The sequence below is a fragment of the Rhinoraja longicauda genome, chromosome 8, assembly GCF_053455715.1.
Source record: "Rhinoraja longicauda isolate Sanriku21f chromosome 8, sRhiLon1.1, whole genome shotgun sequence".
Taxonomy (NCBI): Eukaryota; Metazoa; Chordata; class Chondrichthyes; order Rajiformes; family Arhynchobatidae; genus Rhinoraja; species Rhinoraja longicauda.
Window position 1 is genome coordinate 74,271,714 of NC_135960.1, and position 24,354 is coordinate 74,296,067.

General features: G+C 43.6%; 1 protein-coding gene across 3 annotated transcripts in view; it reads right to left on the reverse strand.

Moving 5' to 3' along the window:
* Positions 1–20,868, reverse strand: part of kcnh3 (potassium voltage-gated channel, subfamily H (eag-related), member 3) — a 574,739-nt gene extending 553,871 nt beyond the window's left edge. For all 3 annotated transcript variants that reach the window (XR_013547570.1, XM_078404288.1, XM_078404287.1), the window contains exon 1: positions 20,157–20,868. Coding sequence is in view for 2 of the 3 variants with exons in the window: in XM_078404288.1 (XP_078260414.1) it covers positions 20,157–20,232 (76 nt within the window). In the remaining variant the exon portion in view is untranslated. The remainder of the gene's footprint in view (positions 1–20,156) is intronic.
* Positions 20,869–24,354: the final 3,486 nt, after the last annotated feature.

Consider the following 24,354-nt stretch of genomic DNA (forward strand, 5'->3'; position numbering starts at 1 on the left):
GGTGATGCTGGATTGGTGTTATCTGAGAAAGAAAGAAAGAAAGAAAGAAAGAGAGAAAGAAAGAAAGAGAGAAAGAGAGAAAGAGAGAAAGAGAGAAAGAGAGAAATAAATTTGGATTTGGATTTATATTGTTTAATTTTTTCGGAGTTAAATATAATTGATGTAAAAAATTATATTGTACTAAACTATATCTCACATTAATAGAATTTTTCATACTTTCTAAACACAATCTTTCCCAACTTGGTTCATCAATGCTAATATTCAGATCTGTTTCCCATCTTTGTCTTGATTTTTGAATTCCTATCTTTGGACTAGATTTTTGTAATAATTTATACATTGAAGATATAGATTTTTTAGTGCCCTTGCCCTGAATCAGGGATTCAATTCCTTTCATTTGAAGAAACGAAGGTTGCAAAGCTTCCCCCAAATGGATTTCTAGGTTGCTGAGTTGGGATTGTGAAAATGAGGCCTTTACTCTCTGGAGTTTAGAAGAGGTGATCGTATTGAACTCTGCAGAATTGTTTTGGTGTTTGACAGGGAGAAATTCCTGTGTGATGTATCGTCTGCTGGAAACACAATAATACACGGGGAAAGGCATCCAGGAGTAAGACAGGAGGATTCTCTTCACGAGGTACGGACAGTAGATTCTGTGAGGATGGTCTGTTGCCTCCCTGGTGCCAAGGTTCAAGACGTCACAGACCGGCTTCAGAACATCCTAGCGAGAGAAGGCGATCAACCGGAAGTAGTTGTGCACGTGGGCACGAACGACGTCAGGAGGAAGAGGAAGGAGATACTGCAACGTGAGTTTGGAGAGTTGGGAAGAAGTCTGAGAAATAGGACTTCGAGGGTGGTTATCTCTGGATTGCATCCTGTACCTCGTGCTGGTGAGGGCAGGAATAGAGAGATCGGGGATATGAATGTATGGCTGAGGGGCTGGTGCAGGAAGCAGGGATTTAGATTTCTAGACCACTGGGATCTCTTCTGGGGTAGGGGTGACCTGTACAAAAGGGACGGGTTACATCTTAACAGCAGGGGGAACAACATTCTGGCAGGTAGGTTTGCTAGTGCTACAAGTGTGGCTTTAAACTAAGTAGTGGGGGGGAGGGGTTGACAAATTGGGAATATGAAGATGGAGCTAAAGGGGAAGCAAATACAGGAGAAATTGCAAAGGACTCTCGAATGAATGGGGAGGAAAGTTCTAGAAGGGATAAGAGAGTAAGGTCAGGGCCAATTGTGACCGGTGTGAGAGGGGAGGTGAATACCGAAGTTAAAGTGTTGTATTTAAATGCGCGAAGTATAAGAAATAAAGTGGATGAGCTTGAGGTTCAGTTAGACATTGGGAAGTATGATGTTGTGGGAATCACAGAGACATGGCTACAAGAGGACCAGGGCTGGGAACTGAATATTCAGGGGTACACAACATATAGAAAAGGCAGACAGGTGGGCAGAGGGGGTGGGGTCGCTCTGTTGGTGAGGAATGATATTCACTCCCTTGCAAGGGGTGACATCGAATCAGGAGATGTAGAATCAGTATGGATAGAAATGAGGAATTGTAAGGGTAAAAAGACCATAATGGGAGTTATCTACAGGCCCCCAAATAATAGCCTCGACATAGGGTGCAAGTTGAATCAAGAGCTAAAATTGGCATGTCGCAAATGTAATGCTACGGTGGTTATGGGAGATTTCAACATGCAGGTAGACTGGGAAAATCAGGTTGGTAATGGACCCCAGGAAAGGAAGTTTGTAGAGTGCCTCCGAGATGGATTCTTAGAACAGCTTGTACTGGAGCCTATCAGGGAGAAGGCAATTCTGGATTTAGTGTTGTGTAATGAACCTGATCTGATAAGGGGATTGATAAGTAAAAGAGCCATTAGGATGCAGTGATCACAATATGATAAGTTTTACTCTACAAATTGAGAGGGAGAAGGGAAAATTGGAAGTGTCAGTATTACAGTATAGCAAAGGGGATTACAGAGGCATGAGGCAGGAGCTGGCCAGAATTGACTGGAAGGAGGCCCTAGCAGGGAAGACGTTGGAACGGCAATGGCAGGTATTCCTGGGAATAATGCAGAAGTTGCAGGATCAATTTATCCCAAAGAGGAGGAAAGATTCTAAGGGGAGTAAGAGGCACCCGTGGCTGACAAGGGAAGCCAAGGACAGCATAAAAATAAAAGGGAAGAAGTATAACATAGCAAAGAAGAGTGGGAAGCCAGAGGATTGGAACTCTTTTAAAGAGCAACAGAAGATAACTAAAAAGGCAATACCGGGAGAAAAGATGAGGTATGAAGGCCAATAATATAAAGGAGGATAGTAAAAGCTTCTTTAGGTATGTGAAGCGGAAAAAAATAGTTAATGCAAATGTGGGTCCCTTGAAGACAGAAGCGGGGGAATTTATTACGGGGAACATGGAAATGGCAGACGAGTTGAACCGGTACTTTGGATCTGTCTTCACTAAGGAAGATACAAACAATCTCCCAGATGTTCTAGTGGCCAGAGATCCTAGGGTGACGGAGGAACTGAAGGAGATTCACATTAGGCAGGAAATGGTGTTGGGTAGACTGATGGGACTGAAGGCTGATAAATCCCCAGGGCCTGATGGTCTGCATCCCAGGGTACTTAAGGAGGTAGCTCTAGAAATTGTGGACACATTGGTGATAATTTTCCAATGTTCTATAGATTCACGATCAGTTCCTGTGGATTGGAGGGTAGCTAATGTTATCCCACTTTTTAAGATAGGAGGGAGAGAGAAAACGGGGAAATTGTAGACCAGTTAGTCTGACATGAGTGGTGGGGAAGATGCTGGAGTCAATTATAAAAGACAAAATTGCGAAGCATTTGGATAGCAGTAACAGGATCGTTCCATGCTAACGCATGGATTTATGAAGGGGAAATCGTGCTTGACTAATCTTCTGGAATTGTTTGAGGATGTAACTAGGAAAATTGACAGGGGAGAGCCGGTGGATGTGGTGTACCTCGACTTTCAAAAAGCCTTCGACAAGGTCCCACATAGCAGATTAGTGGGCAAAATTAAAGCACATTGTATTGGGGGTAGGGTACTAACATGAATAGAAAATTGGTTGAGAGACAGAAAGCAAAGAGTGGGGATAAATGGGTCCCTTTCAGAATGGCAGGCAGTGATTAGTCGGGTACCGCAAGGCTCGGTGCTGAAACCGCAGCTATTTACAATATACATTAATGACTTGGATGAAGGGATTAAAAGTACCATTAGCAAATTTGCAGATGATACAAAGCTGGGTGGTAGTGTGAGCTGTGAGGAAGATGCTATCAGGTTGCAGGGTGACTTGGACAGGTTGTGTGAGTGGGCGGATGCATGGCTGATGCAGTTTAATATGGATAAGTGTGAGGTTATCCACTTTGGTGGTAAGAATAAGAAGGCAGATTATTATCTGAATGGTGTCAAGTTAGGAAAAGGGGACGTACAACGAGATCTGTGTGTCCTAGTGCACTACTGAAATGAAACATGCAGGTACAGCAGGCAGTGAAGAAAGCCAATGGAATGAGGTCCTTCTGCAGTTGTATAGGACCCTAGTGAGATCACACCTGGAGTACTGTGTGCAGTTTTGGTCTCCAAATTTGAGGAAGGATATTCTTGCTATTGAGGGTGTGCAGCGTAGGTTTACTAGGTTAATTGCCAGAATGGCGGGACTGTCATATGTTGAAAGACTGGAGCGGCTAGGCTTGTATACACTGGAATTTAGAAGGATGAGAGGGGATCTTATCGAAACATATAAGATTATTAAGGGGTTGGACACGTTAGAGGCAGGAAACATGTTCCCAATGTTAGGGGAGTCCAGAACCAGGGGCCACAGTTTAAGAATAAGGGTAGGCCATTTAGAACGGAGATGAGGAAAAACTTTTTCAGTCAGAGAGTTGTAAATATTTTAGAATTCACTGCCTCAGAAGGCCATTTCTCTGAATGCATTCAAGAGAGAGCTAGATAGAGCTCTTAAGGATAGCGGAGTCAGGGGGTATGGGGAGAAGGCAGGAACAGGGTACTGATTGAGAATGATCAGCCATGATCACATTGAATGGTGGTGCTGGCTCGAAGGGCCAAATGGCCTCCTCCTGCACCTATTGTCTATTGTCTATTAGAGAGTGAATCTTTGGCAATCTCCATCCAAGAGGCCTGTGAAGGCTCCGTTGCTACATATATCCACGACAGAGATTGAAAGGTTTTTGGACAAGGGAATCAAAAGAGGAAAGTGGTGCTGACGCAGGCAATCGGCCATGGTCTTGTTGAATGGCAGGGCAGCACGAAAGGACAGTGACATGCTCCTGCTTCCATTTCTCCTGATATTATGTTCTAATTCAAAAGATGAGCTGACATAGAGAAGAAAATAAAATACTATTTTCAAACTGCCATCGAATTCTAAAGGGACGTTCATAGAGGTGAGGATTTCTACAGGCTCTATCTTAACATGGATCGAGGTATGTAATCCCATCATTTTTTATCATCATCAGCATTCCATCCTATCAAGATGAAAACAAGATGAAAACACTATTCCTGCTTTGAACCTGCATTAGCAAAGTTTTCACCTATCCAGCAACTTGGAATTTCTCCCTAAAATGCAGCTTTCTCCATTTTCAAACCATTTCAGGAATGTATATCTCTGTTCGTGCTTTTTGGCCAACCTCTCTCTTATTTGTTTCTTGATTTCCTCAGCTCCTCTGAATGCACTTTTCATGATGCAACACTCTTCTTACTACTTCTGGTGCACATAAATGACTTGTGTTAAGTAATCAATTATATGTACCTTCATTCCACCCACATGTCTGACAACATGGCGGGCGGCACAGTGGTGCAGCAGTAGAGTTGCTGCCTTACAGCGCCAGAGACCCGGGTTCCATCCTGACTATGGTTGCTGTCTGTACAGAGTTCTCCCCGTGACCGGCATGGATTTTCTCGGAGATCTTCGGTTTCCTCCCACACTCCAAAGATGTACAGGTTAATTGGCTTGGTATATGTGTAAATTATCTCTAGTATATGTAGGATAGCATTAGAGTGCAGGGATTGCTGTTCGCCTACCTAGTTGGCCGAAGGGCCTGTTTTCTGCTCTGTATCTCTGAACTAAACTAAACTAAACACATGAATAGCCATTTGATTTTTTTTTGTCACTCCTATCTTCAAGCATTTTACAGAGGAGAAAATATTGCACGCTTCCAAACACAGAGAGATGAAATTGTGCAAATTTTACACGGTCTTTGAATGAGATAGGTTGTGGTATAAAGGGATAAAGTTAGAATAAAGAATAAACTATCACACAGCAGTGGGATTAAAAGATCTTGGTGTAAAGACCAGTTTCCTCTCAAGGCACTGCAGTATATTTCAGAAACAATGTCCACTCTCACAGAAATGACAAACATCTTTGTTTCCCTTCACTTACTCCAATCCAAGCAGGATGCACAACTTAAATCTAAAAGCCTGCCAATGGCACAAGCAGACAAACTAGACAGTAACTCCTGTTTCAGTTGACAGCAAGTTCACCATGGGACCTTGCTGATATCCAATATGTCAAAATGTGGTGGATCAGATGTTACCGCCTTTATATTTGCTCCGCCATGGCTCCAAGTTCAAACCAAACTTACTAAAATCATGACTAGTTCGTATAACATTGTTTCAGGGAGTGAAACATGCATTTGAAGCATGTGAAGGGACTGCCTAATGTCCAGGTCAATAATACCTGGGCATTCATGACAAACAAAACATGTTCTGTTTTATTCTATATCTACTGACGCATTTAAAAACAAGAGCATTTATTTACTTTGTGAATTTAACTATAGCAACGACCTTCAGTCAAAGCATCTGTTACTATTTTGCGTGAAGATGGTAAGAGAATGATGTCCCTCCATTTCAACAGCATCTGAGACCCATTCTTACCAACAGCATCTGAGACACATTCTTACCAACAGCATCTGAGACACATTCTTACCAACAGGTTGGAAAGTTAATAAGGCTATTTATCTCAGTTAATGGAGTATCTTTTCTGATATCCTAACGGGACTGGAATTTGCAATCTAATTGATCAATACTTCCTAGAATTATCCTGATTTATAATGTTATTGAGCTTCAGGTTCATGTCGAACCTTACCTTTGAGGAACCTTACCAAGGCAAAACGAATAAGAAAAAAATGCATCAGTGTCACAGAGTCATAGAGTGATACAGTGTGGAAACAGGCCCTTCAGCCCACCTTGCCCACATCAGCTAACAATGCCCAGCTACACTAGTCCCACCTGCCTGCATTTGGTCCATATCCTTCCAAACTTGTCCTATCCATGTACCTGTCTAACTGTTTCTCAAACATTGGAATAATCCCTGCCACAACTATCTCCTTTGGCAGATTGTTCCATACACCCATCACCCTTTTTGTGAAAAAGTTAACACTCAGATTCCTATTAAATCTTTTTCCCTTCACCTTGAACCTATGTCCTCTGGTCCTCGATTCCCCTACTCTGGGCAAGAGACTCTGTGCATCTACCCGATCTATTCCTCTCGTGATTTTATACACCTCTATAAGATCTTCCCTCATCCTTCTGTGCTCAGAGTCACAGAGTGATACAGTGTGGAAAAGGGCCCTTCATAGAGTCACAGAGACCCAGCCTACTCAACCACTCCCTACAGCTCACACCCTCTAGTCCTGGAAAGTTTTTCTGTACCCTTTCCAGCTTGACAACATCTTTCCTATAACATAGCACCCAGAACACAATACTCTAAATGCGGCCTCACCAATAGTTATACAACTGCAACATGACCTCCCAACATCAACATCAGTGGACTTTGAGGAACCTTAGCGTTGATGAGAATGGATAGCATTACAAATTAATGTCGACTTAGAAAAGAAAATAGTGGCTGTAAATGTGTCAAATATATTTTCCAGCTTTTGCAAAGTTTCACATAATAAATAGAGGGTTTAAAAATTAAAAGCTTTATTTTCCATTAAGAAAGTCTAAATTTTAGTCACAGTGTGCATTAAAAATAAACCTGTTCATTCTTTAAACTTGGGCCCTGAAAATGGCAGGGCATGGATAAGGTGATGAAAGAGGGAAATGGGATGCTTTACATCATCAGCCCTGGTGTTGATTATAAGAGCTGGGACATCATGTTGCAACTTTACAAAACATTTGTTTCATAAGTCATAGGAGCAGAATTAGGCTGTTTGACCCATAGAGGCTACTCCGCCATTCGATCATGGCTGATCTATCTTCCCCTCTCAACCCCATTCACCTGCCTTCTCCTGTAATCTTTGACACCCTTATTCAATAGTCAATAGCCAATATCCACTTTAAAAATACCCAAAGGCTTGGCTTCCAGGGCTGTCTGTGACAATTAATTCCACAGATTCACCATCCTCTTGCTAAAGAGATGGCCCTCATCTCCTTGAAAAAGGTACTTCCTTTTATTCTGGTCCTAGACTCTCCCACTAGTGGAAACATCCTCTCCACATCCACTCTATCCAGGCAGCCATCCATTTTTTTTCTCTCCTCCCCTCTCTGAAACACAGGCAGGATCACACCAAATGCTGGAAGAATTCAGTGATCAGGCAGCATCCATGGAGGAAGTGGACAGAATGTGTCTCAGGAAGTGGACAGAATGTGTCTCAGGGAGTGGACAGAATGTGTCTTATCATTTCTTCAAATGATAAAAGAGGGTAGAGAAAGCTGTAATTCACTCTCCCACAACTCCAGCAGTTTGATGAAGGCTCCCAAATTTGATGAAGGTTAAGCCACATCTGGAGGACTGAGTTGGTTCAGCTCGCCACATTATAGAAAAGGATGTTATTTCTTTGGAGAGGGCGTGTTGGAGATGCACCAGGGTGGTGCCTGCATTAGGGCAATTGGTTATAAAGATAGAGTGAGCTTGTTTTTCTGCAAACAGAGGAGGCTGAGGGATGACTTGATGGAGTCACAGAGTGATACAGTGTGGAAACAGGCCCTTCATTGAGTCATAGAGTGATACAGTGTGGAAACAGGCCCTTCATAGAGTCTCGGAGTGATACAGTGTGGAAAAAGGCCCTTCATAGAGTCACAGAGACACAGTGTGGAAACAGTCCCTTCATAGAGTCATAGAGTGATACAGTGAGGAAACAGGCCCTTCATAGAGTCATAGAGTGATACAGTGTGGAAACAGGCCCTTCATAGAGTCACAGAGTGATACAGTGTGGAAACAGGCCCTTCATAGAGACATAGAATGATACAGTGTGGAAACAGGCCCTTCGGCCCAACTCGCCCACACCGGCCAAGAATGTCCCAGCTACACTCGTCCTACTTGCCCGCGTTTGGCCCATATCCCTCCAAACCTGCCCTATCCATGTACCTGTCTAACTGTTTCTTAAACGTTGGTAAAGTTGATGGCTTGACTTGATAGAATTATATTAAATGATTAGGTTTGGTAGGGTAGATAATAAAATCAGTTTACCCATGATCAAAGACCAGCGTGTTTAAACAAGTGTTGAGGGAATCTGAGGGGGAATGTTCTCCACACGGAGGGCAGTTAGAGTCTCGCATGCGCTGCCTCGTGAGTAAGTGGGAAAGGCGTTTACTCTCATAACATTCATGAAGCCAGTAGATAAGTAGAGTCATAGAGTCATGTAGCATGGAAACAGGCTCTTTGGCCCAATTTGCCCATGCCGACCCACATCCCTCTGAACCTCTCCTATCCACGTACCTGTCCAAATGTCTTTTAAACATTGTTACAGTACCTGCTTCAACTACCTCCTCTGGCAGCTCGTTCCATGTACGGACCACCCTCTATGTGAACCACCAAGGTGAAGAAAGTCACAGATCATTGCAGATAAATGGGATTAGTGCAGATGGCTACCATGGTGATGGGCTGTTGGACCTTTCAAACTGCTTCATAACTCTGTGATTATGACTCCAATTCTAAACGGCCGGCTCCATATTTTGAGATAGCAACCCCAGGTTTGATGCACTGCAGCCAGAGAAAATATCAACCTTGCATCTACCTTGCCAAGCCACATGCAAAGATTTGAAGTACATTTAAAATTGTGAAGAGTATGTCACAGATGCCTCCTTGTCCATCAATTACATTTTCCTTTTAACTGTGATGTCAGTCTTCAGCAGATAGGTGTCCACCATTTTGTATCGTTACTAATTCTTGCTGATCCGTCAACTTTCCAGTCAAATGCTCTCATCTCATTACCAGGTAACTTAAGTAATCTCCGCCTTCAACACGGTCATCCCCACCAAGCTCATCACCAAACTCCACCAGCTAGGCCTCAGCTCGTCATTATGTGACTGGATCCTGGACTTCCTGCTGGAACGACCGCAGGCAGTGAGAATGGGCCCGCACCTGTCCTCCACTATCACCCTGAGTACCGGCACACCACAGGGCTGTGTTCTGAGCCCCATGCTCTACTCCCTCTTCACACACGACTGTGTTCCTGCATTCGACACCAACACCATTGTCAAGTTTGCAGACGACACAACGGTGATCGGGCTTATCACCAACGGGGATGAAACAAACTATAGAGCGGAGGTGCAGAACCTGGCGGACTGGTGCTCGGATAACAACCTGTCCCTAAATACCACCAAGACCAAGGAGCTGATCATCAACTTCCATAGGTCACATAACGAGGAATATGCCCCGATCTCTATCAACGGGGACAGTGTGGAGAGAGTGTCCAGCTTCAAGTTTCTGGGTACTCACATTTCGGAGGACCTAACATGGTCCAATAACACTGCTGCGCTGGTCAAGAAGGCACAACAAAGACTGTTCTACTTAAGAACACTGAAAAAGTCTGGTCTACCCCAACAGCTGCTGACGACCTTCTACCGCTGCACCATAGAGAGCATCCTAACGCATGGCATCCCTGTGTGGTACCTCAGCTGCACGGAGGCAGAAAGGAAAGCTCTACAGCGGGTAGTCCATAGAGCTCAGAGGGCCATCGGAACACAGCTACCAGACTTGGAGGGCATCTACAACACACGATGCCTCAGAAAAGCCACCAGCATCCACAAAGACTCTTCACACCCCTGCAACAGTCTGTTCAAACTCCTTCCATCGGGCAGACGATACAAGGCCTTCTACGCCCGCACCTCCAGACTCAGGAACAACTTCATCCCCAGGGCCATAGCTGCTATGAACCGGTCCTGCTGAGCCGGATGGCCACAACGCATAGATCAACTTGCACTTTACCCTGTCTAAAAACTGTTACAATTGTTTTGTTTCGTTGAGTTGCTGTTAATTACTTAAATTATTGCATCATATGGGAGGCGCATTCCCAATCTCGTTGTACCCCTGGGTACAATGACAATAAAGATATATTGTATTGTATTGTATTGTATTGTATAACGAGAGGATTTGAGTATAGGAGTAAAGATGTCCTTCTGCAGTTGTACAGGGCCTGGGCGAGACCACACCTGGACTATTGTGTGCAGTTTTGGTCTCCTAATTTGAGGAAGGACGTCCTTGCTATTGAGGCAGTAGGTTCACGAGGTTAATTCCCGGGATGGTGGGACTGTCATATGAGGAAAGATTGGAAAGACTGGGCTGGGTTTAGAAGGATGAGAGGGGATCTTATAGAAATGTATAAAATTATAAAAGGACTGGACAAGCTAGATGCAGGAAAAAATGTTCCCAATATTGGGGGAGTCCAGAACCAGGGGCCACAGTCTAAAAATAAAGGGGAGGCCATTTAAAACTGAGATGAGAAAAAACTTTTTCACCCAGAGAGTTGTGAATTTGTGGAATTCTCTGCCACAGAGGGCAGTGGAGGCCAAATCACTGGATGAATTTAAAAGAGAGTTAGATAGAGCTCTAGGGCCTAGTGGAATCAAGGGATATGGGGAGATGGCAGGCACGGGTTACTGATTATGGATGATCAACCATGATCACAGTGAATGGCGGTGCTGGCTCGAAGGGCCAAATGGCCTCCTCCTGCACCTGTTTTCTATGTTTTCTAAGTGGAGCATTCTGCCTTTCATGACTGTTTCAGGAAAATCTATTGGGATCATTTTCGTCTGTAGAGTTATTATGCGGCTTGTTCCAATCTACACGACTGTGGGAAGAACCCTAAGCTTCCGGCAGTGAGCTAATTTAATGCTCCAGCTCATTCTCCCTCATACTTCTGGCCCGAATATCCTAGAAATCCATCCACCAAAATTCAATTGCTAGTCAATATGTAACATTAACTGAGAGCAAATTTTCTCTTCAAAATATGTATTTTGAATTAAGAATTCAAAATACATAACAATTCAAATTTTCCAGAATAAATTCTTAATTTATTCTGGAAAAATAACCATGAACATTTAAACTTCACGACACTCCAGTTGCAATGCAGACATTGTGGGCTAGCATCTATCTCTAGGTGAAAGATAAAACGTGCTACAAATCAATAGAGGGACAAGTGGCATCTCTGCAGAGAGAAACAGTGTTCACACTTCAGTTGAAGGTCTTTCTTCAGAAACTAAAAAGGTCACAGAGGAAGTGAGGAGACACAGAAGGTGCAGGTCTGTGAACAGAACTACTGTATGAGCAGTTGTGCATAGGAGTAGAATTAGGCCATTCAGCCCATCGAGTCCACTCCGCCATTAAATCATGGCTGATCTCTGCCTCCTAATCCCATTTTCCTGCCTACTTCCCATAACCCTTGACACCCATTCTAATCACGAATTTGTCTATCTCTGCCTTAAAAATATCCACTGACTTGGCTCCACAGCCCTCTGTGGCAATGAGTTCCACAGATTAACTAACTACTCCCTGACTAAAGAAGTTCCTCCTCACCTCCTTTCCAAAAAAGCGCCCTTTAATTCTGAGGCTATGACCTCTGGTCCTTGACTCTCCCACCAGTGGAAACATCCTCTCCACATCCACTCTATCTATGCCTTTCATTATTCTGTAAGTTTCAATGAGGTCCCCCCTCAACCTTCTAAACTCCAGCGAGTACAGGCCCAGTGCCTTCAAATGCTCATCATATGCTAATCCACTCATTCCTGGTATCATGCTTGTAAACCTCCTCTGGACCCTCTCCAGAGCAAGCACATCTTTCCTCAGATATAAGGCCCAAATTTGCTCGCAGTACTCCAAATGTGGCCTGACCAGTTCCCTATAGAGCCTCAACATTACATCTCTGTTTTTGTATTCCAGTCCTCTTGATATAAATGCTAGCATTGAACTTGCCTTCCTTACTACTACAGATTCGACTTGCAAATTAACTTTTAGAAACTAGTCTGCATGTTTCTCTGCAGGAGATGCAAATCAAGGGAGATGACTAAAGTCTACAAGACCACGGGACTGGGAAAAATCTTGATGTTGATAATGTGAAAGGCTGTGAACGTCAAGTTGAAAGCAGGTATTCTGTTCCTCGAGAATACTCTGAGCTTTGTGGCGATGCCAAGGTGGTCGACGACAGAGGTCTGAGAGTGGATGGGTTGGAGTATTAAATCAGCAGGCTACTGGAAGTTCAGGCTGCATCCCACAGACTGATTGCCTTGTTCTCCAAAGTGACACCTTATTGGTACTTGGTTAGCCCAAGGTTGATGCAAAGGACAAAGCACACTCTACTTTGAGTTGCAGTAAACTCAACTGGAAGAAATGCCAGTGAATCTCTGTCGTACCTGGAGGGAATGTTAGATTGCCTGCAGGATGCGGGGAGATGAAAGTCTTAGCAATGCCTATGATTGCATAGGAATGTTCTGTGAGGATGGCAATTTACTTTATTTAGAGATACAGCGTGGAAACAGGCCCTTTTGGCCCACCAGGTCCACGCTGACCTGCGATCCCCACACATTAACACTATCCTATACCCACTAGGGACAATTATTATTTAAACATTTACCCAGCCAATTAACCTACATACTTGTACGTCTTTGGAGTGTGGGAGGAAACCGAAGATCTCGGAGAAAACCCACGCAGGTCACGGGGAGAACGTACAAACTCCGTACAGACAGCACCTATAGTCAGGATCATACCCGGGTCTCCGGCGCTGCATTCGCTGTGAGGCAGCAACTCTACCACTGCGCCACCGTGCCGCCCGACAATGTTGTCTCCAATGGGGGAAGAGTGAATCAGAGCGTTGCAGAAGGGCCAATCTCTGGACTAATAACAGGGAAGGGTAGGAGAATATATGGTGGTGGTGGCATTTCATCGAAGGCGCTGGAAATTTTGAAGAATAACATGTTGAAAATAAAGATACAGTGAACCTTATCCCTTCTCTTGGTTAGAATTGGCGGTCACAGTGGAGCAGCGGTAGAGTTGCTGCCTTACAGTGCACTGGACGCACTGGTATGAAAGGAGATCACTGGAAACTGAGAACAGAATGGCTTCTTATTGGGTGGAGGAGGCGTTGTAAGGGTAGCTATAGGAATCTGTGTTAATTACACATGTTGGCCATTATTCCACCCCATCAGTTGGAGATAAGCGAGCCATGAAAGATGTGAAAGTTAGAAATGCATCATGAGAAAATCAGAGGACTCAAGTATAACTGAGACAATGTATCCCATGAAAATACAGGACTCAGTACAATATTTTTTTTAAACTGCCTTTGCTGGAAATCAGAAATAAAAGCAGAAAATGCTACAAACACTCTGCAGTTCGGGCAGCATCTGTGGAAAGAGAAACGGTATTAATGTTTCCGATCAAAACCTGCTGCTCAGAAGTCTGTCAATAGTTTATCACAATATACTGCAAAACTCCAAATATGCTTTACCATGGATGGAAGATAGACACAAAAAGGTGGAGTAACTCAGCGGGTCAGACAGCATCTCTGGAGAAAAGGAATGGGTGATGTTTCGGGTCGCGACCCTTCTTCAGACCCACCCCAGATTCCATGGATGGAGGGCAGGTGAACAAGTCTAGCATTCAACGAGCAAGGCTGCTATTTCATCTTTAGTTTGTTTTCTTCAAACTAAAAACCACACAACATTTGTTTCATAGCCACACATGTATAAAATAGCTAACAATTCATCAGGATATCACAAGGCACTCTGTAGCAATGAAGTCAGATCATTGTTGTAATGGGCAAAATGGAAGTAGCTAATTTGCATGCAGCACTGACCCACAAATAGCAATATCATCCCAACAATAAAGTTAATTTATTTTAAGATGGAAAAAAGAAAATGCTGGCAACATTCGGCAGATCAGGTGACACCTGTGGAAAGAAAAACAGAGCTAATGTTTCAAGTTAAAGATCCTACGACATGAATCATTAACTCTGTTAATGTAGAAACCAGAGTTATTGTAGAAATTTTCCACAATTTCTATTTTGCTTTATCAGGAATACATATTAGCTAGGATGCCAAGAGTAACTTCCCATGCCATTGGATCGCCTCAATTAACATGAAGACAATAGAGTCTCATCACAAGAATGATCCTGCAATATGTGCTGAAGTTCAGCCTCTGAGGATGCCTCAAATCTCTGGATTTGATCTCTAGCCACTGATCTTCTGACTCTGTTTACAAGTTGAGTGTGTCACCTCTGCCCTGAGACGTAATGGCGGAGTGACGTTTTATTATTCAGAATAATGAAGACAAGATGCACAATAAATAAGCTGATTCATTTCAATCACTTTTTAAGTGTACTGGAAATCAATAATCACATTTTCAATGTATTCCATGTGAATTGTAGATTTCTGCATTCAGTTTGACTTGATGTTGCTCACTTCTGAGAGCAGTGGATAAAAGAGTGAAGGGTGGCTGTTCTGTTTGTACTGTGAGCCAGTGTGCAGTTGAGAAGGCCAAATTAATTGCATCAGCAACTAACCCTAATGGAACACTGCTGTGATTGAATATTCCACCAGTCGCTGGATCATTGCTTTCATTGCCTGCAATGACTTCACAATATTACATCATGGCATAATATTATTTCTTTACTTCAACCATACACTACATTATGTGTAGGAAGGAACTGCAGATACTGGTTTAAACCGAGATAGACACAAAAACTCAGCTTCTCTGGAGGAAAGGAATAGGTGACGTTTCAGCTCCAAGAAGTCTGAAGAAGGGTCTCGATCCTAAACGTCACCAATTCCTTTTCTCCAGAGATGCTGTCTAACCTGCTGAGTTACTCCAGCATTTTGTGTCTGTCTTCAACTACATCAACACAAACGCCTTCACTGAGAAAGTTGAAATCACCAATGATAAACTCCTACGTTATTTCAAAGGGGTGTGTCGAGCGACTGGTACGGGCATACATACCCCTTCATCAAACTGGTATGGACTTTGTGTAGGAAGGAACTGCAGATGCTGGATTAAACTGAAGATAGACACAAATATACTCCTATACTCCCAAAAATGAGTCCTATATATCGGCAAGACCAAGCACAGGCTCGGCGGTCGTTTCACTGAACACCTCTGCTCAGTCCGCCTAAACCTACCTGATCTCCTGGTTGCTCAACACTATAATTCTCCCTCCCATTCCCACACTGACCTTTCTGTGAGGCCCAGCGCAAATTGGAGGAGCAGCACCTCATATTTTACTAGGGCAGCTTACATGTCAGCTGTATAAACATTGACTTCTCTAACTTCAAGTAACCCTTGCTTTCACTCTCTCTCCATCCCTCCCCTTCCCAGTTCTCCGACCAGTCTGACTATCTCTGAGTACATTTTATCTGTTTGCTTTGTTGTTACCTCCTCCCACCTAACAATGATCTATTCAACATTTCCTTGATCTCCATTCCCTTTGTCCTGTTTTCACACCTTACACTTCCTTATCTATGTACCTCCCTCTCCACTGACATCAGTCTGAAGAAGGGTATCGACCCGAAATGTCACCCATTCCTTCTCTCCAGAGATGCTGCCTGTCCCGCTGAGTTACTCCAGCATTTTGTGCCTATCTTCAATGCAAACCAGCATCTGCAATTCCTTTCTACACACAGACACAAAATGCTGGAGTGACTCAGCGGGACAGGCAGCATCTTTGGAGAGAAGGAAAGGCTGATGTTTCGGGTCGAGACTGAAAATTATGGGAAAGGGAAACGAGAGATATGAGTTTGTATGCATTGCTGATTCCTTTCCAAAGTACCAGTTTTGCAATACAGTTTAAAAATAATTTAATATGTTGCATTCAATTTAATGTAAACAAAAAAAAGTGATTTTATGATATTCAGCGAAAAGCCACATTCTAATTTGCAAGCAGTTAATTTTGCTGTTTTGGGTGCTTTTTCTGCAATGTTTTGACCCTAAAGCCAATATCTTATTTCACCATTGGCAGTGGCTGCTTAACCAGTGTGAGATATTTGCTATTGTTCAGAGGAAACCTGTGCTATTTAATTAGAAAACTATTTCAAGTCAAATACAGTAGTTGTAAAATATATACTTCTAGGAGCTACATCCCTCATGTTGCAATAATAGGTCAGCTTCATTATTGAACATGTCAATGTCCAATCATATCGGGACTGCTCCACTGCAGCAAGACAATTAGACTCATAGTGATGTGTTCAAGTCCACAAAAGCTGCACAGAGCAGTCATTTCCAGATCATGGAGTGAGGAGTGAGGGTGTAGGGTGGACTGTACTTATCCCCCTAACAGTCAAGCCTTGAGATCACACTGCTGGAAGTAACCTGCCTTGAATACAACCATCCTTCATTCATTGCATTTTCCCTAAAGGAATTATCTTGCTTTTGTGGAAGAAGTATAGAAGTTTCTGCATGTTCTGATTTCTCTCCTCTTTAAATAAGTAACTTGACATGTGTTCCAATACAATAGACTATTGTAAACCCACTCATATGCCCCTCCTCACCCTCAATTAATTGACTGATAGACTGTTGTCAATAAACACATGGGAAGGAAATAACTACTAAATTGTTAGAAGTGAAAGCTGTTCATGTTACCGACAATCGGCAAGCGGGGCCTCAGTGATAAAAAGGGTAATTGTCTTAACCAAGGCATTAATTGAACCTCATACAAAGGGCCACAAAATTATTTACCTTCTGAGCAAGAAAGCTTTACTGGCTGAAGGCTTCCTGGTTGTTATGAACTAAAATGTTATTTCGCTAAAAGGGTATTTATGCGGTTAATTATTTGAGAGCTTTCTAAGCACATTTATGTTATGTTATGAACTAAAATGTTATATCACTAAAAGGGTATTTATGCGGTTAATTATTTGATAGCTTTCTTAGCACATTTAGCAGGCAACAAATGTGAAAATACAGCAACTTCACGAAAAAATTGCAGGAACGTTAAACGTGAAGTCTTTTCCTGGAAGAGATTGCACATTAGCCAGCAATTGGCCATCTTTTCCTCACCTCTAAAGACTGGACAATTTTCACAACAGATATTGTCAGCGTGGTTCAGAGCCTCGTATTATGAGCAACAATCAACCAGAAGCCAACTGGCCATTTATAATGTGACATGTGGCACTTATGCCACTCTTAGGTGAGATGAGATATCTACAGCGCAAATGATCAGGCTACATGACTGCCAATGTGCAGCTGAATGTGAGTGATAAGGTTTAGTTATTACTAGACCAAGTGGACCCGTTGGGCCCAAACCTCTCCTGCATTGGTGCAGCACCCTCCCCCCCTCTCCCCCCTCCCCACCACCCCCTTCCCCCCTTCCCCCGCTCCCCACACACCCCTCTCCCTCCCCTCCCCCTCCTCCCCTTCCCCGCCCCCTATTCCATCCCCCTCAACCCCCCTCCCACACCCCCCCTCCCTCCACCTCCTCCCTCCCTCCCTAGGAGATAGATTTAAACTTTAAAATGTGAGTAACTTTAAAAATATAACACCATTAGCACCAAAGGAATGATGGTGAGTAAGGTGGGCCTAAAATTTTCATGCTATTGTTTACCGTTTGGGCTGTAGTTCAAGAACAAACAAACAAACAAACAAACAAACGAGAGTTTTAGTACATAGATGATATCAACTTTTGCATTCAGTTTCATAATCAGGGGTTCAGAAACTGCCCCTTAATTTTGAGAATCCCCATGACCCTGATCCCGAGACACTATGGAAGTCACCATCAAAACATTTTGATTTTCATATCCAATTTTAAAAGAATCTGCCTTTCATCCCTGGGCAATTTACATTAATTTCTTGCTGCTATATTTTTCATTCCTGTCCATTGTTTTACTGCATGTGCTTTTTGCTTAAGTCAGGTACACACATCATTATTCACACCATCGTTTGACTGATAAATTCAAAGAAGCCTATTGCTATTTTCTATTGGCGCAATCAGTGAATAATCCAGTGTATTTCAAACAACAATTCTGGATATTGCATATGAATTCTAACGGCTCACAATCCCAAATGAAATTACTCATGACAGATGATGGTCATCTTTGGTTCATTTCATCCTTCATGTCTCCGGGATTGATCCTGACTTTAATGCCTTCATCAAAGGTAGAGCAAGAAACCAACCTGATCATTGATCACCTGTGATACGTAAAAGCAATGAAGAATCAAATGCGTGTTGAAAGTTCTTGAATATCTTTGTCACCCTGCTCAATGAAACGAATGGTCTAATGGTATAAAGGGGAGGCCATTTAAAACTGAGATGAGAAAAAACTTTTTCACCCAGAGTTGTGAATTTGTGGAATTCTCTGCCACAGAGGGCAGTGGAGGCCAATTCACAGGATGAATTTAAATGAGAGTTAGATAGAGCTCTAGGGGCTAGTGGAATCAAGGGATATGGGGAGAAGGCAGGCACGGGTTACTGATTGTGGATGATCAGCTATGATCACATTGAATGGCAGTGTTGGCTCAAAGGGTCAAATGGCCTCCTCCTGCACCTATTTGCTATGTTTCTATGTTTCTATGTTAGAGACACCAGGTGTTACTTTGTACCTTTGTACCTTGTGCAAGTGTCCAGAAGTGGTAATATCCGGCTTGCCCCACATTAAGCATACTGCAGTATACTGAATAAAACAGACAGCCTTACTCATCATGTTTCCTGAGTCATCACTCCCTATTTATTTCATTCATTTAGCCAGATGTGAGTTATACCCCTGAGAGGGAACTGCAAAGGCATTTCTACACTTTGGAAAAGTAACTTACACACAAACAATAGTGAACTGCAAATCCCATGTGCTAAAGAGCAGAAGGTTTCCAAATATTGCATTACCCTTTGCGATAGTAGGGTTCATTTGAGAGATATTAATTTCTCTCATGCCAAGCACTACAAATAGAGATTGTTAAGGTCTCATAGCCTCTGAAGTTTCAATTACACACTCTGACAACATTCCCCAGAAAGCGTGAACATATTCCACTAACTATTAGAAAAAAGAATAGGAATTATCGAACACCTATTTTATTAAATATAATGCCATAGAATAGAACATTCTCAAACTGTAGACAAGAGATACCATTTTTTTTTAAAACTTGAACTTATTGGGTTGTATTATTTATAAGGACTGGAATGGGTGCTTGGTCTGCTTTCCCCGGTGTTTTACTTTGGTCTTCGTGTGGAGAAAAGGTATCTTTGATATTTGCGTTTGTGTCAGAAACAATCCCGGTTGGCACTGGCCATGGTGCTGAAACTGGAAGACCAGGAAGAGCGATCTCAAGGGGAAACCGAATCCACAACGTCGGGGGTTGTCAATGACAGTTACATTATTAATCAAGACTAAAGGGAGGAAATGGGCTCAGCAATTTCCAATCAGCGCTAGTTCCAACTCCAGTAATCCCATTGTTGGCTCTTATTAAAAATCAAGCTCGGTGGCGCCAGAAAATGCAATTGTCTGAAAACTCCAGTGTACAAGTGGCGTCTTATTGCAATGGGTCGTATTACAGCACCGTGCACAGCTGCTCAATAGGCACACAACAAAAAACAGTTACCAATGCATTTTCTTTAGTGGTCGCGGGTGTTCCAGTCGACTGAGCATTATAATTACGATGTCAAACCATCTCAGAAAAAAGGGAGCTTTCCGTTCAGGTTACATTAGTACCAAACCCGAGTGTTTCTGCAACTAGACACCGCTAGCACTTTCGATTGTGTTCCAACCTCTATTCTAGTACTTGGGAACAAAGTTTTTCACTTTACATTAAAATTCCATTCTTGGGGTACCTTCTGATTACACTTTCATTTCTCAAACTGTGAGAGGAAGAAGCCATCCGCCCGTCGCCATTCACAACTCTTCCCCCCACCCCACCCCACCCCACCCCACCTCCAACGCCGACTTACACACAAAACGCAAACACTATCCACGGCATACATCTATCTATGCGGTTCAAAACACTTACGAGTTCCGTCGAATCGTGTCGCAATCGTTTCCAAAAAGGTGTTCTGAGGCGCAAGCAGTCCTTTCATGACAGGCATTTTGTGCTGGCAATAACAGCCGTAGCCATTAAAAACGTTTAAACAGTGGCGAGGGATAATTTGTGTAAATACATATACATCTATCTATGTGCTGGAGGAGTTAACGCCACGCTTGCCAGCGTCTGTGTTGCCCCGCACGCTTCGGCCAGGCACAAGTAACCATCGCTTGTTCAGCCGGAAAGTTGATGGTAAGTTAAACGGGCTGCTGGTAGTCGCTGAAGCCTTGGACTCGTGGCATATGTGTGCGACAGAGAGATGCCGGAATGCGGGGAGCGCTCTTCTTTCTTCTGGTAGCCCGAGAAGAGTGAAAGTGCTTCCAACGCGCCTCCTTTGTCCGAGCACAGTCCTTGGTCACATGAGTAGCAGGGACTGGAGATGATCTCGCTGTTCCCCGGTACCAACAACGCGCACATTGACAGGACGCTCAACTACCTGGTCCCAGCGGTTACCAGCGCCGCCTGGCATCACTGTGTGTCCTGCCATAACAATCGCTCAACATCTCCAACTGTCTGTACATAAGTCATCTCTTTTTGTTTTGTCAGATAAATATTTAAAGACCGACATCTCGCCAGGATTGAATGGGCGTTTTGACAATGGAATTAAATGAAATGTCACACAGGCGAGCATCTTATCATCGGTCTGCTTTACGCGCCGCTCAATGGCATCTCCAGCTACACTTTTCTTTGAATTACTCAATTCTCACGAGATGAGCAGTCTGAACACGGATTTGCTAAATGAGTAGGGCGGGGATTTGAGAGAATAGGCAAAAACAACATCGTTTGGAAAAAAGAAGGCACAGTCCCAATTTATCTTTAAAACAAACACGTCGTGACATTGTCAATGCATTTGCTATGTGCAGTGTTAACATCAGTTGTATGCGTTATGTTCAAGTTCATTCAAATCTGTTTTCAAATAAATCCTCTTTGAACTAATCATTCATTTTTAGATTTATAGGCGCTTTAGTTAAATATTTCAATCAGCAAAAGACGCGGGTTCTGAAGCCAGGCTTTAACTTTAAGTACATGGTTATCTTTCAGAAACGTGGAGTAAAAGAGATTCAATGTAAATAGAAGTGGCTGGCTAGAATTAATGTCAAATGTAATGAAGAACTGAAATGCAAATACTGTTGCAGAGAGTGCAGGCTCTGCGATTCCACCGCGATGCTGGCAATTGTTCACATCGCACTGTTTTAGAATAACTTCCCTTCGTAATTACCCCCTTTTTTGCTGCTGTTGTCCTACTCGAGGGCATCGAGGGGCATTCCAAGCCTAAAGATGAACAAACCCGGGCCAGGTAACAGCATGAAGATGAACGAATCGGGGCAGCAGTTTACCCGAGGTTCATTCTCAAACCCACACCCCTACATTCACCTGCTCGACCACTGAGATGATGTCGACCATAAACTAAAACACACGCTTGTTTCATTCTATCCCTGCACCGCAAAGGACGCCTCCTAAGTACTTCTCACCCCAGGTGAATGTCTGGAGAAGACCAATACTGGCGCCTTCGCGAGTTTCCTTGTGGCCCGAGTCACGCTGTTGCCAGCGGAATCCGATGCCCACCGGACAGTTACAGGTTTAGAGGGAGAAGGGATCTTCTTTGTCAAGGAGTGTTTACCACTGCCCCCTCGTGTTACTGGCGGGCGTCTCACCTGCTGATTCACCGCGGCAGGTTGCTCTGTGTGGACTGGGTGCACTTGCAAGTATTGTCAGAAGGAGATCATTAAAGAGCGAAGCATTTTCAACACAGGATAAAGAGCTTCGTGGAAAAACGGAGTCAACCCTGACTGGAGGACCGTTTCACCGTAAACACTTAATACATCAAAGACCACGCGTTAGAAACTGGGAGCTTCGAGCAAAGGAGGTTTGGATTGCTTTTTCAGGAGGGTCTTGCTAATCTGTTAACATTCAGAGAAATCGAGAATGTTTACACTTCGCTCTCCCAAGGCCTTGTCAGCCGAATGGCCTCCTCCAGTGTGGCAAGATGCCGGAATGGGGGGCTAGATTCAATCAAACGCTTCACGGACAATAAGGAATTCAATGTCATCTCCAACCACCTCACATTTGTCACGGGTGGTTTCTCCCGCGACTAACACCACACGACTGGTCATGCTTCAGAATTGTTGTTCGGGTGATCTTTTGACCAATTGGTTGTGACATTTGCCGATAAAGCAGCAATGATGACATCTCATTGCGACATCTCTTAATTGCGTGAGACGTTTAGAGATAATTTCAGATGATAGTCTTCTACAGACCCCTGTAATTTACAAAAGTCTCTCCATCGTCAGATGTGAATCTCCTTTTTAAAAGTAGCAATCAACCAACCATACCCTCCTATAACTTTCTCCACCTCATATTATAAGAATTTCCTTCGGGTTTCCAATTAGGTTCTGTGTGGATGTTCCATGTCTCCCTCAGTCCACAGTAGCTGTAGTTCATCCGTCCAGGGGGGCTGTCATGTCTGTGTCTCCCTCTCCCCTGATTCCCAGTCTGAAGAAGGGTCTCGACCCGAAACGTCACCCATTCCTTCTTCTCTCCAGAAATGCTGCCTGACCCGCTGAGTAATTCCAGCATTTAGTGTCTATCCAGATTATGGGGAGAAAGCAGGAATGGGATACTGATTTTGGATGATCAGCCATGATCACATTGAATGGTGGTGCTGGCTCGAAGGGCCAAATGGCCTCCTCCTGCACCTATTGTCTACGTTTCTATGAACCAGCATCTGCAGTTCCTTCCTACAATGTCACGCCGGTGTGGTGTGTGTCATGTGTGTGCACACTGTGATGTCCATCAGTGATCAGCATGCCTCTAGATCGCGGTGGGCAATGGCTGATAGATCATGGACTCGTACAAAACAGTCTGTTATGTAGTTGCATGCACCCCACTGAGTCATTTACCATTACTTTCTGGGATCCAACCACCATGATGACATCTGTGGACGACTGCATCAGAAGGCTGCTCCGCCTGACCACCTTCTGCATGAACCTTTACCAGTGTCATGTTCTGCATGACAGCCTCTATGAGAAGGTTGGGCTCACGTGAGCCTCTGCGCCCACACATGGAGAGTCTGGATGCAGTGAGCAATGCAGCACTAGCTGTCCCAGCAGGACTCCAGCCACACTTTGAGACCTGGTCACCACACCCTCCAGCCAACAGCCTCCGCGGGAAGGCCTGGGCTCAACTGAACAGGCTACGATGGTGATGGTCGCTTCACAGCCAACATGAAAAGATGGGGATTGCAGACACCGACCTCTGTCCTTGTGGTCAAGTACAGACCAACAAACATGTCCTAAGGGAATGTGCTGTGGCAGGACCTCCCTGCCCACTATCCCAACCTGATAACTCCCAATTAAAGACTTACCTCACCAATTGCCACTTATGACATACAAAAGAGAGAGTCTGTTATGTCTTCCATTCCTCATTTATAGGTTGCATCGTATTGTTTGTGTAGCCCACCAAGATACTGCTAGATTACAGGCAAAGCAAATCAGTCAGATTATCTGTCGGGAGGATCACTCTGCAGGATCTGCCTCTGGGTTTACAAGTCAATGCCATATAAATATTCAAGTGTGACCTACTAATGTCAGTCCCCTGGAACATGCAAAACCTGGAGATCTCAACACGGCAAGAGGAAGCACTTTTCAAATCACATCTGCATCTTTGCATAATATGACTGGTATACCATTAAAGATACCTCTGAGAAATGGTAAAGACTAATCCACCACTCCACATTTTAGCTAGCATCCTCGGCAATAACTGTTCGGTTTCATTGCCCAGAGCAAAGAATCATCATTGGCTATACATTTATCATGACCAGGGTTCAGTATAAAAATGATTTTGACCAACACTGCGTGTATGCTTAGAAGTGACTGATTAAACTTGGCACATGAGTCCCATTAGTGGGAGAGTCTAGGACTAGAGGTAATAGCTTCAAAATTAAAGGACCTTCTTTTAGGAAGATGAGATCATGCCTTTATATCGCCGTGGGCACTGGTTTATAGATCTGTCCCCCTCTTGGAATCGTACAAAACACAAGAGAAGGCAGTGGAGGCAAATTGATGGGATGTTTTCAAGAGAGAGTTCGATTTCGCTCTTGGGCTAAAGGAATCAAGGGATATGGAGT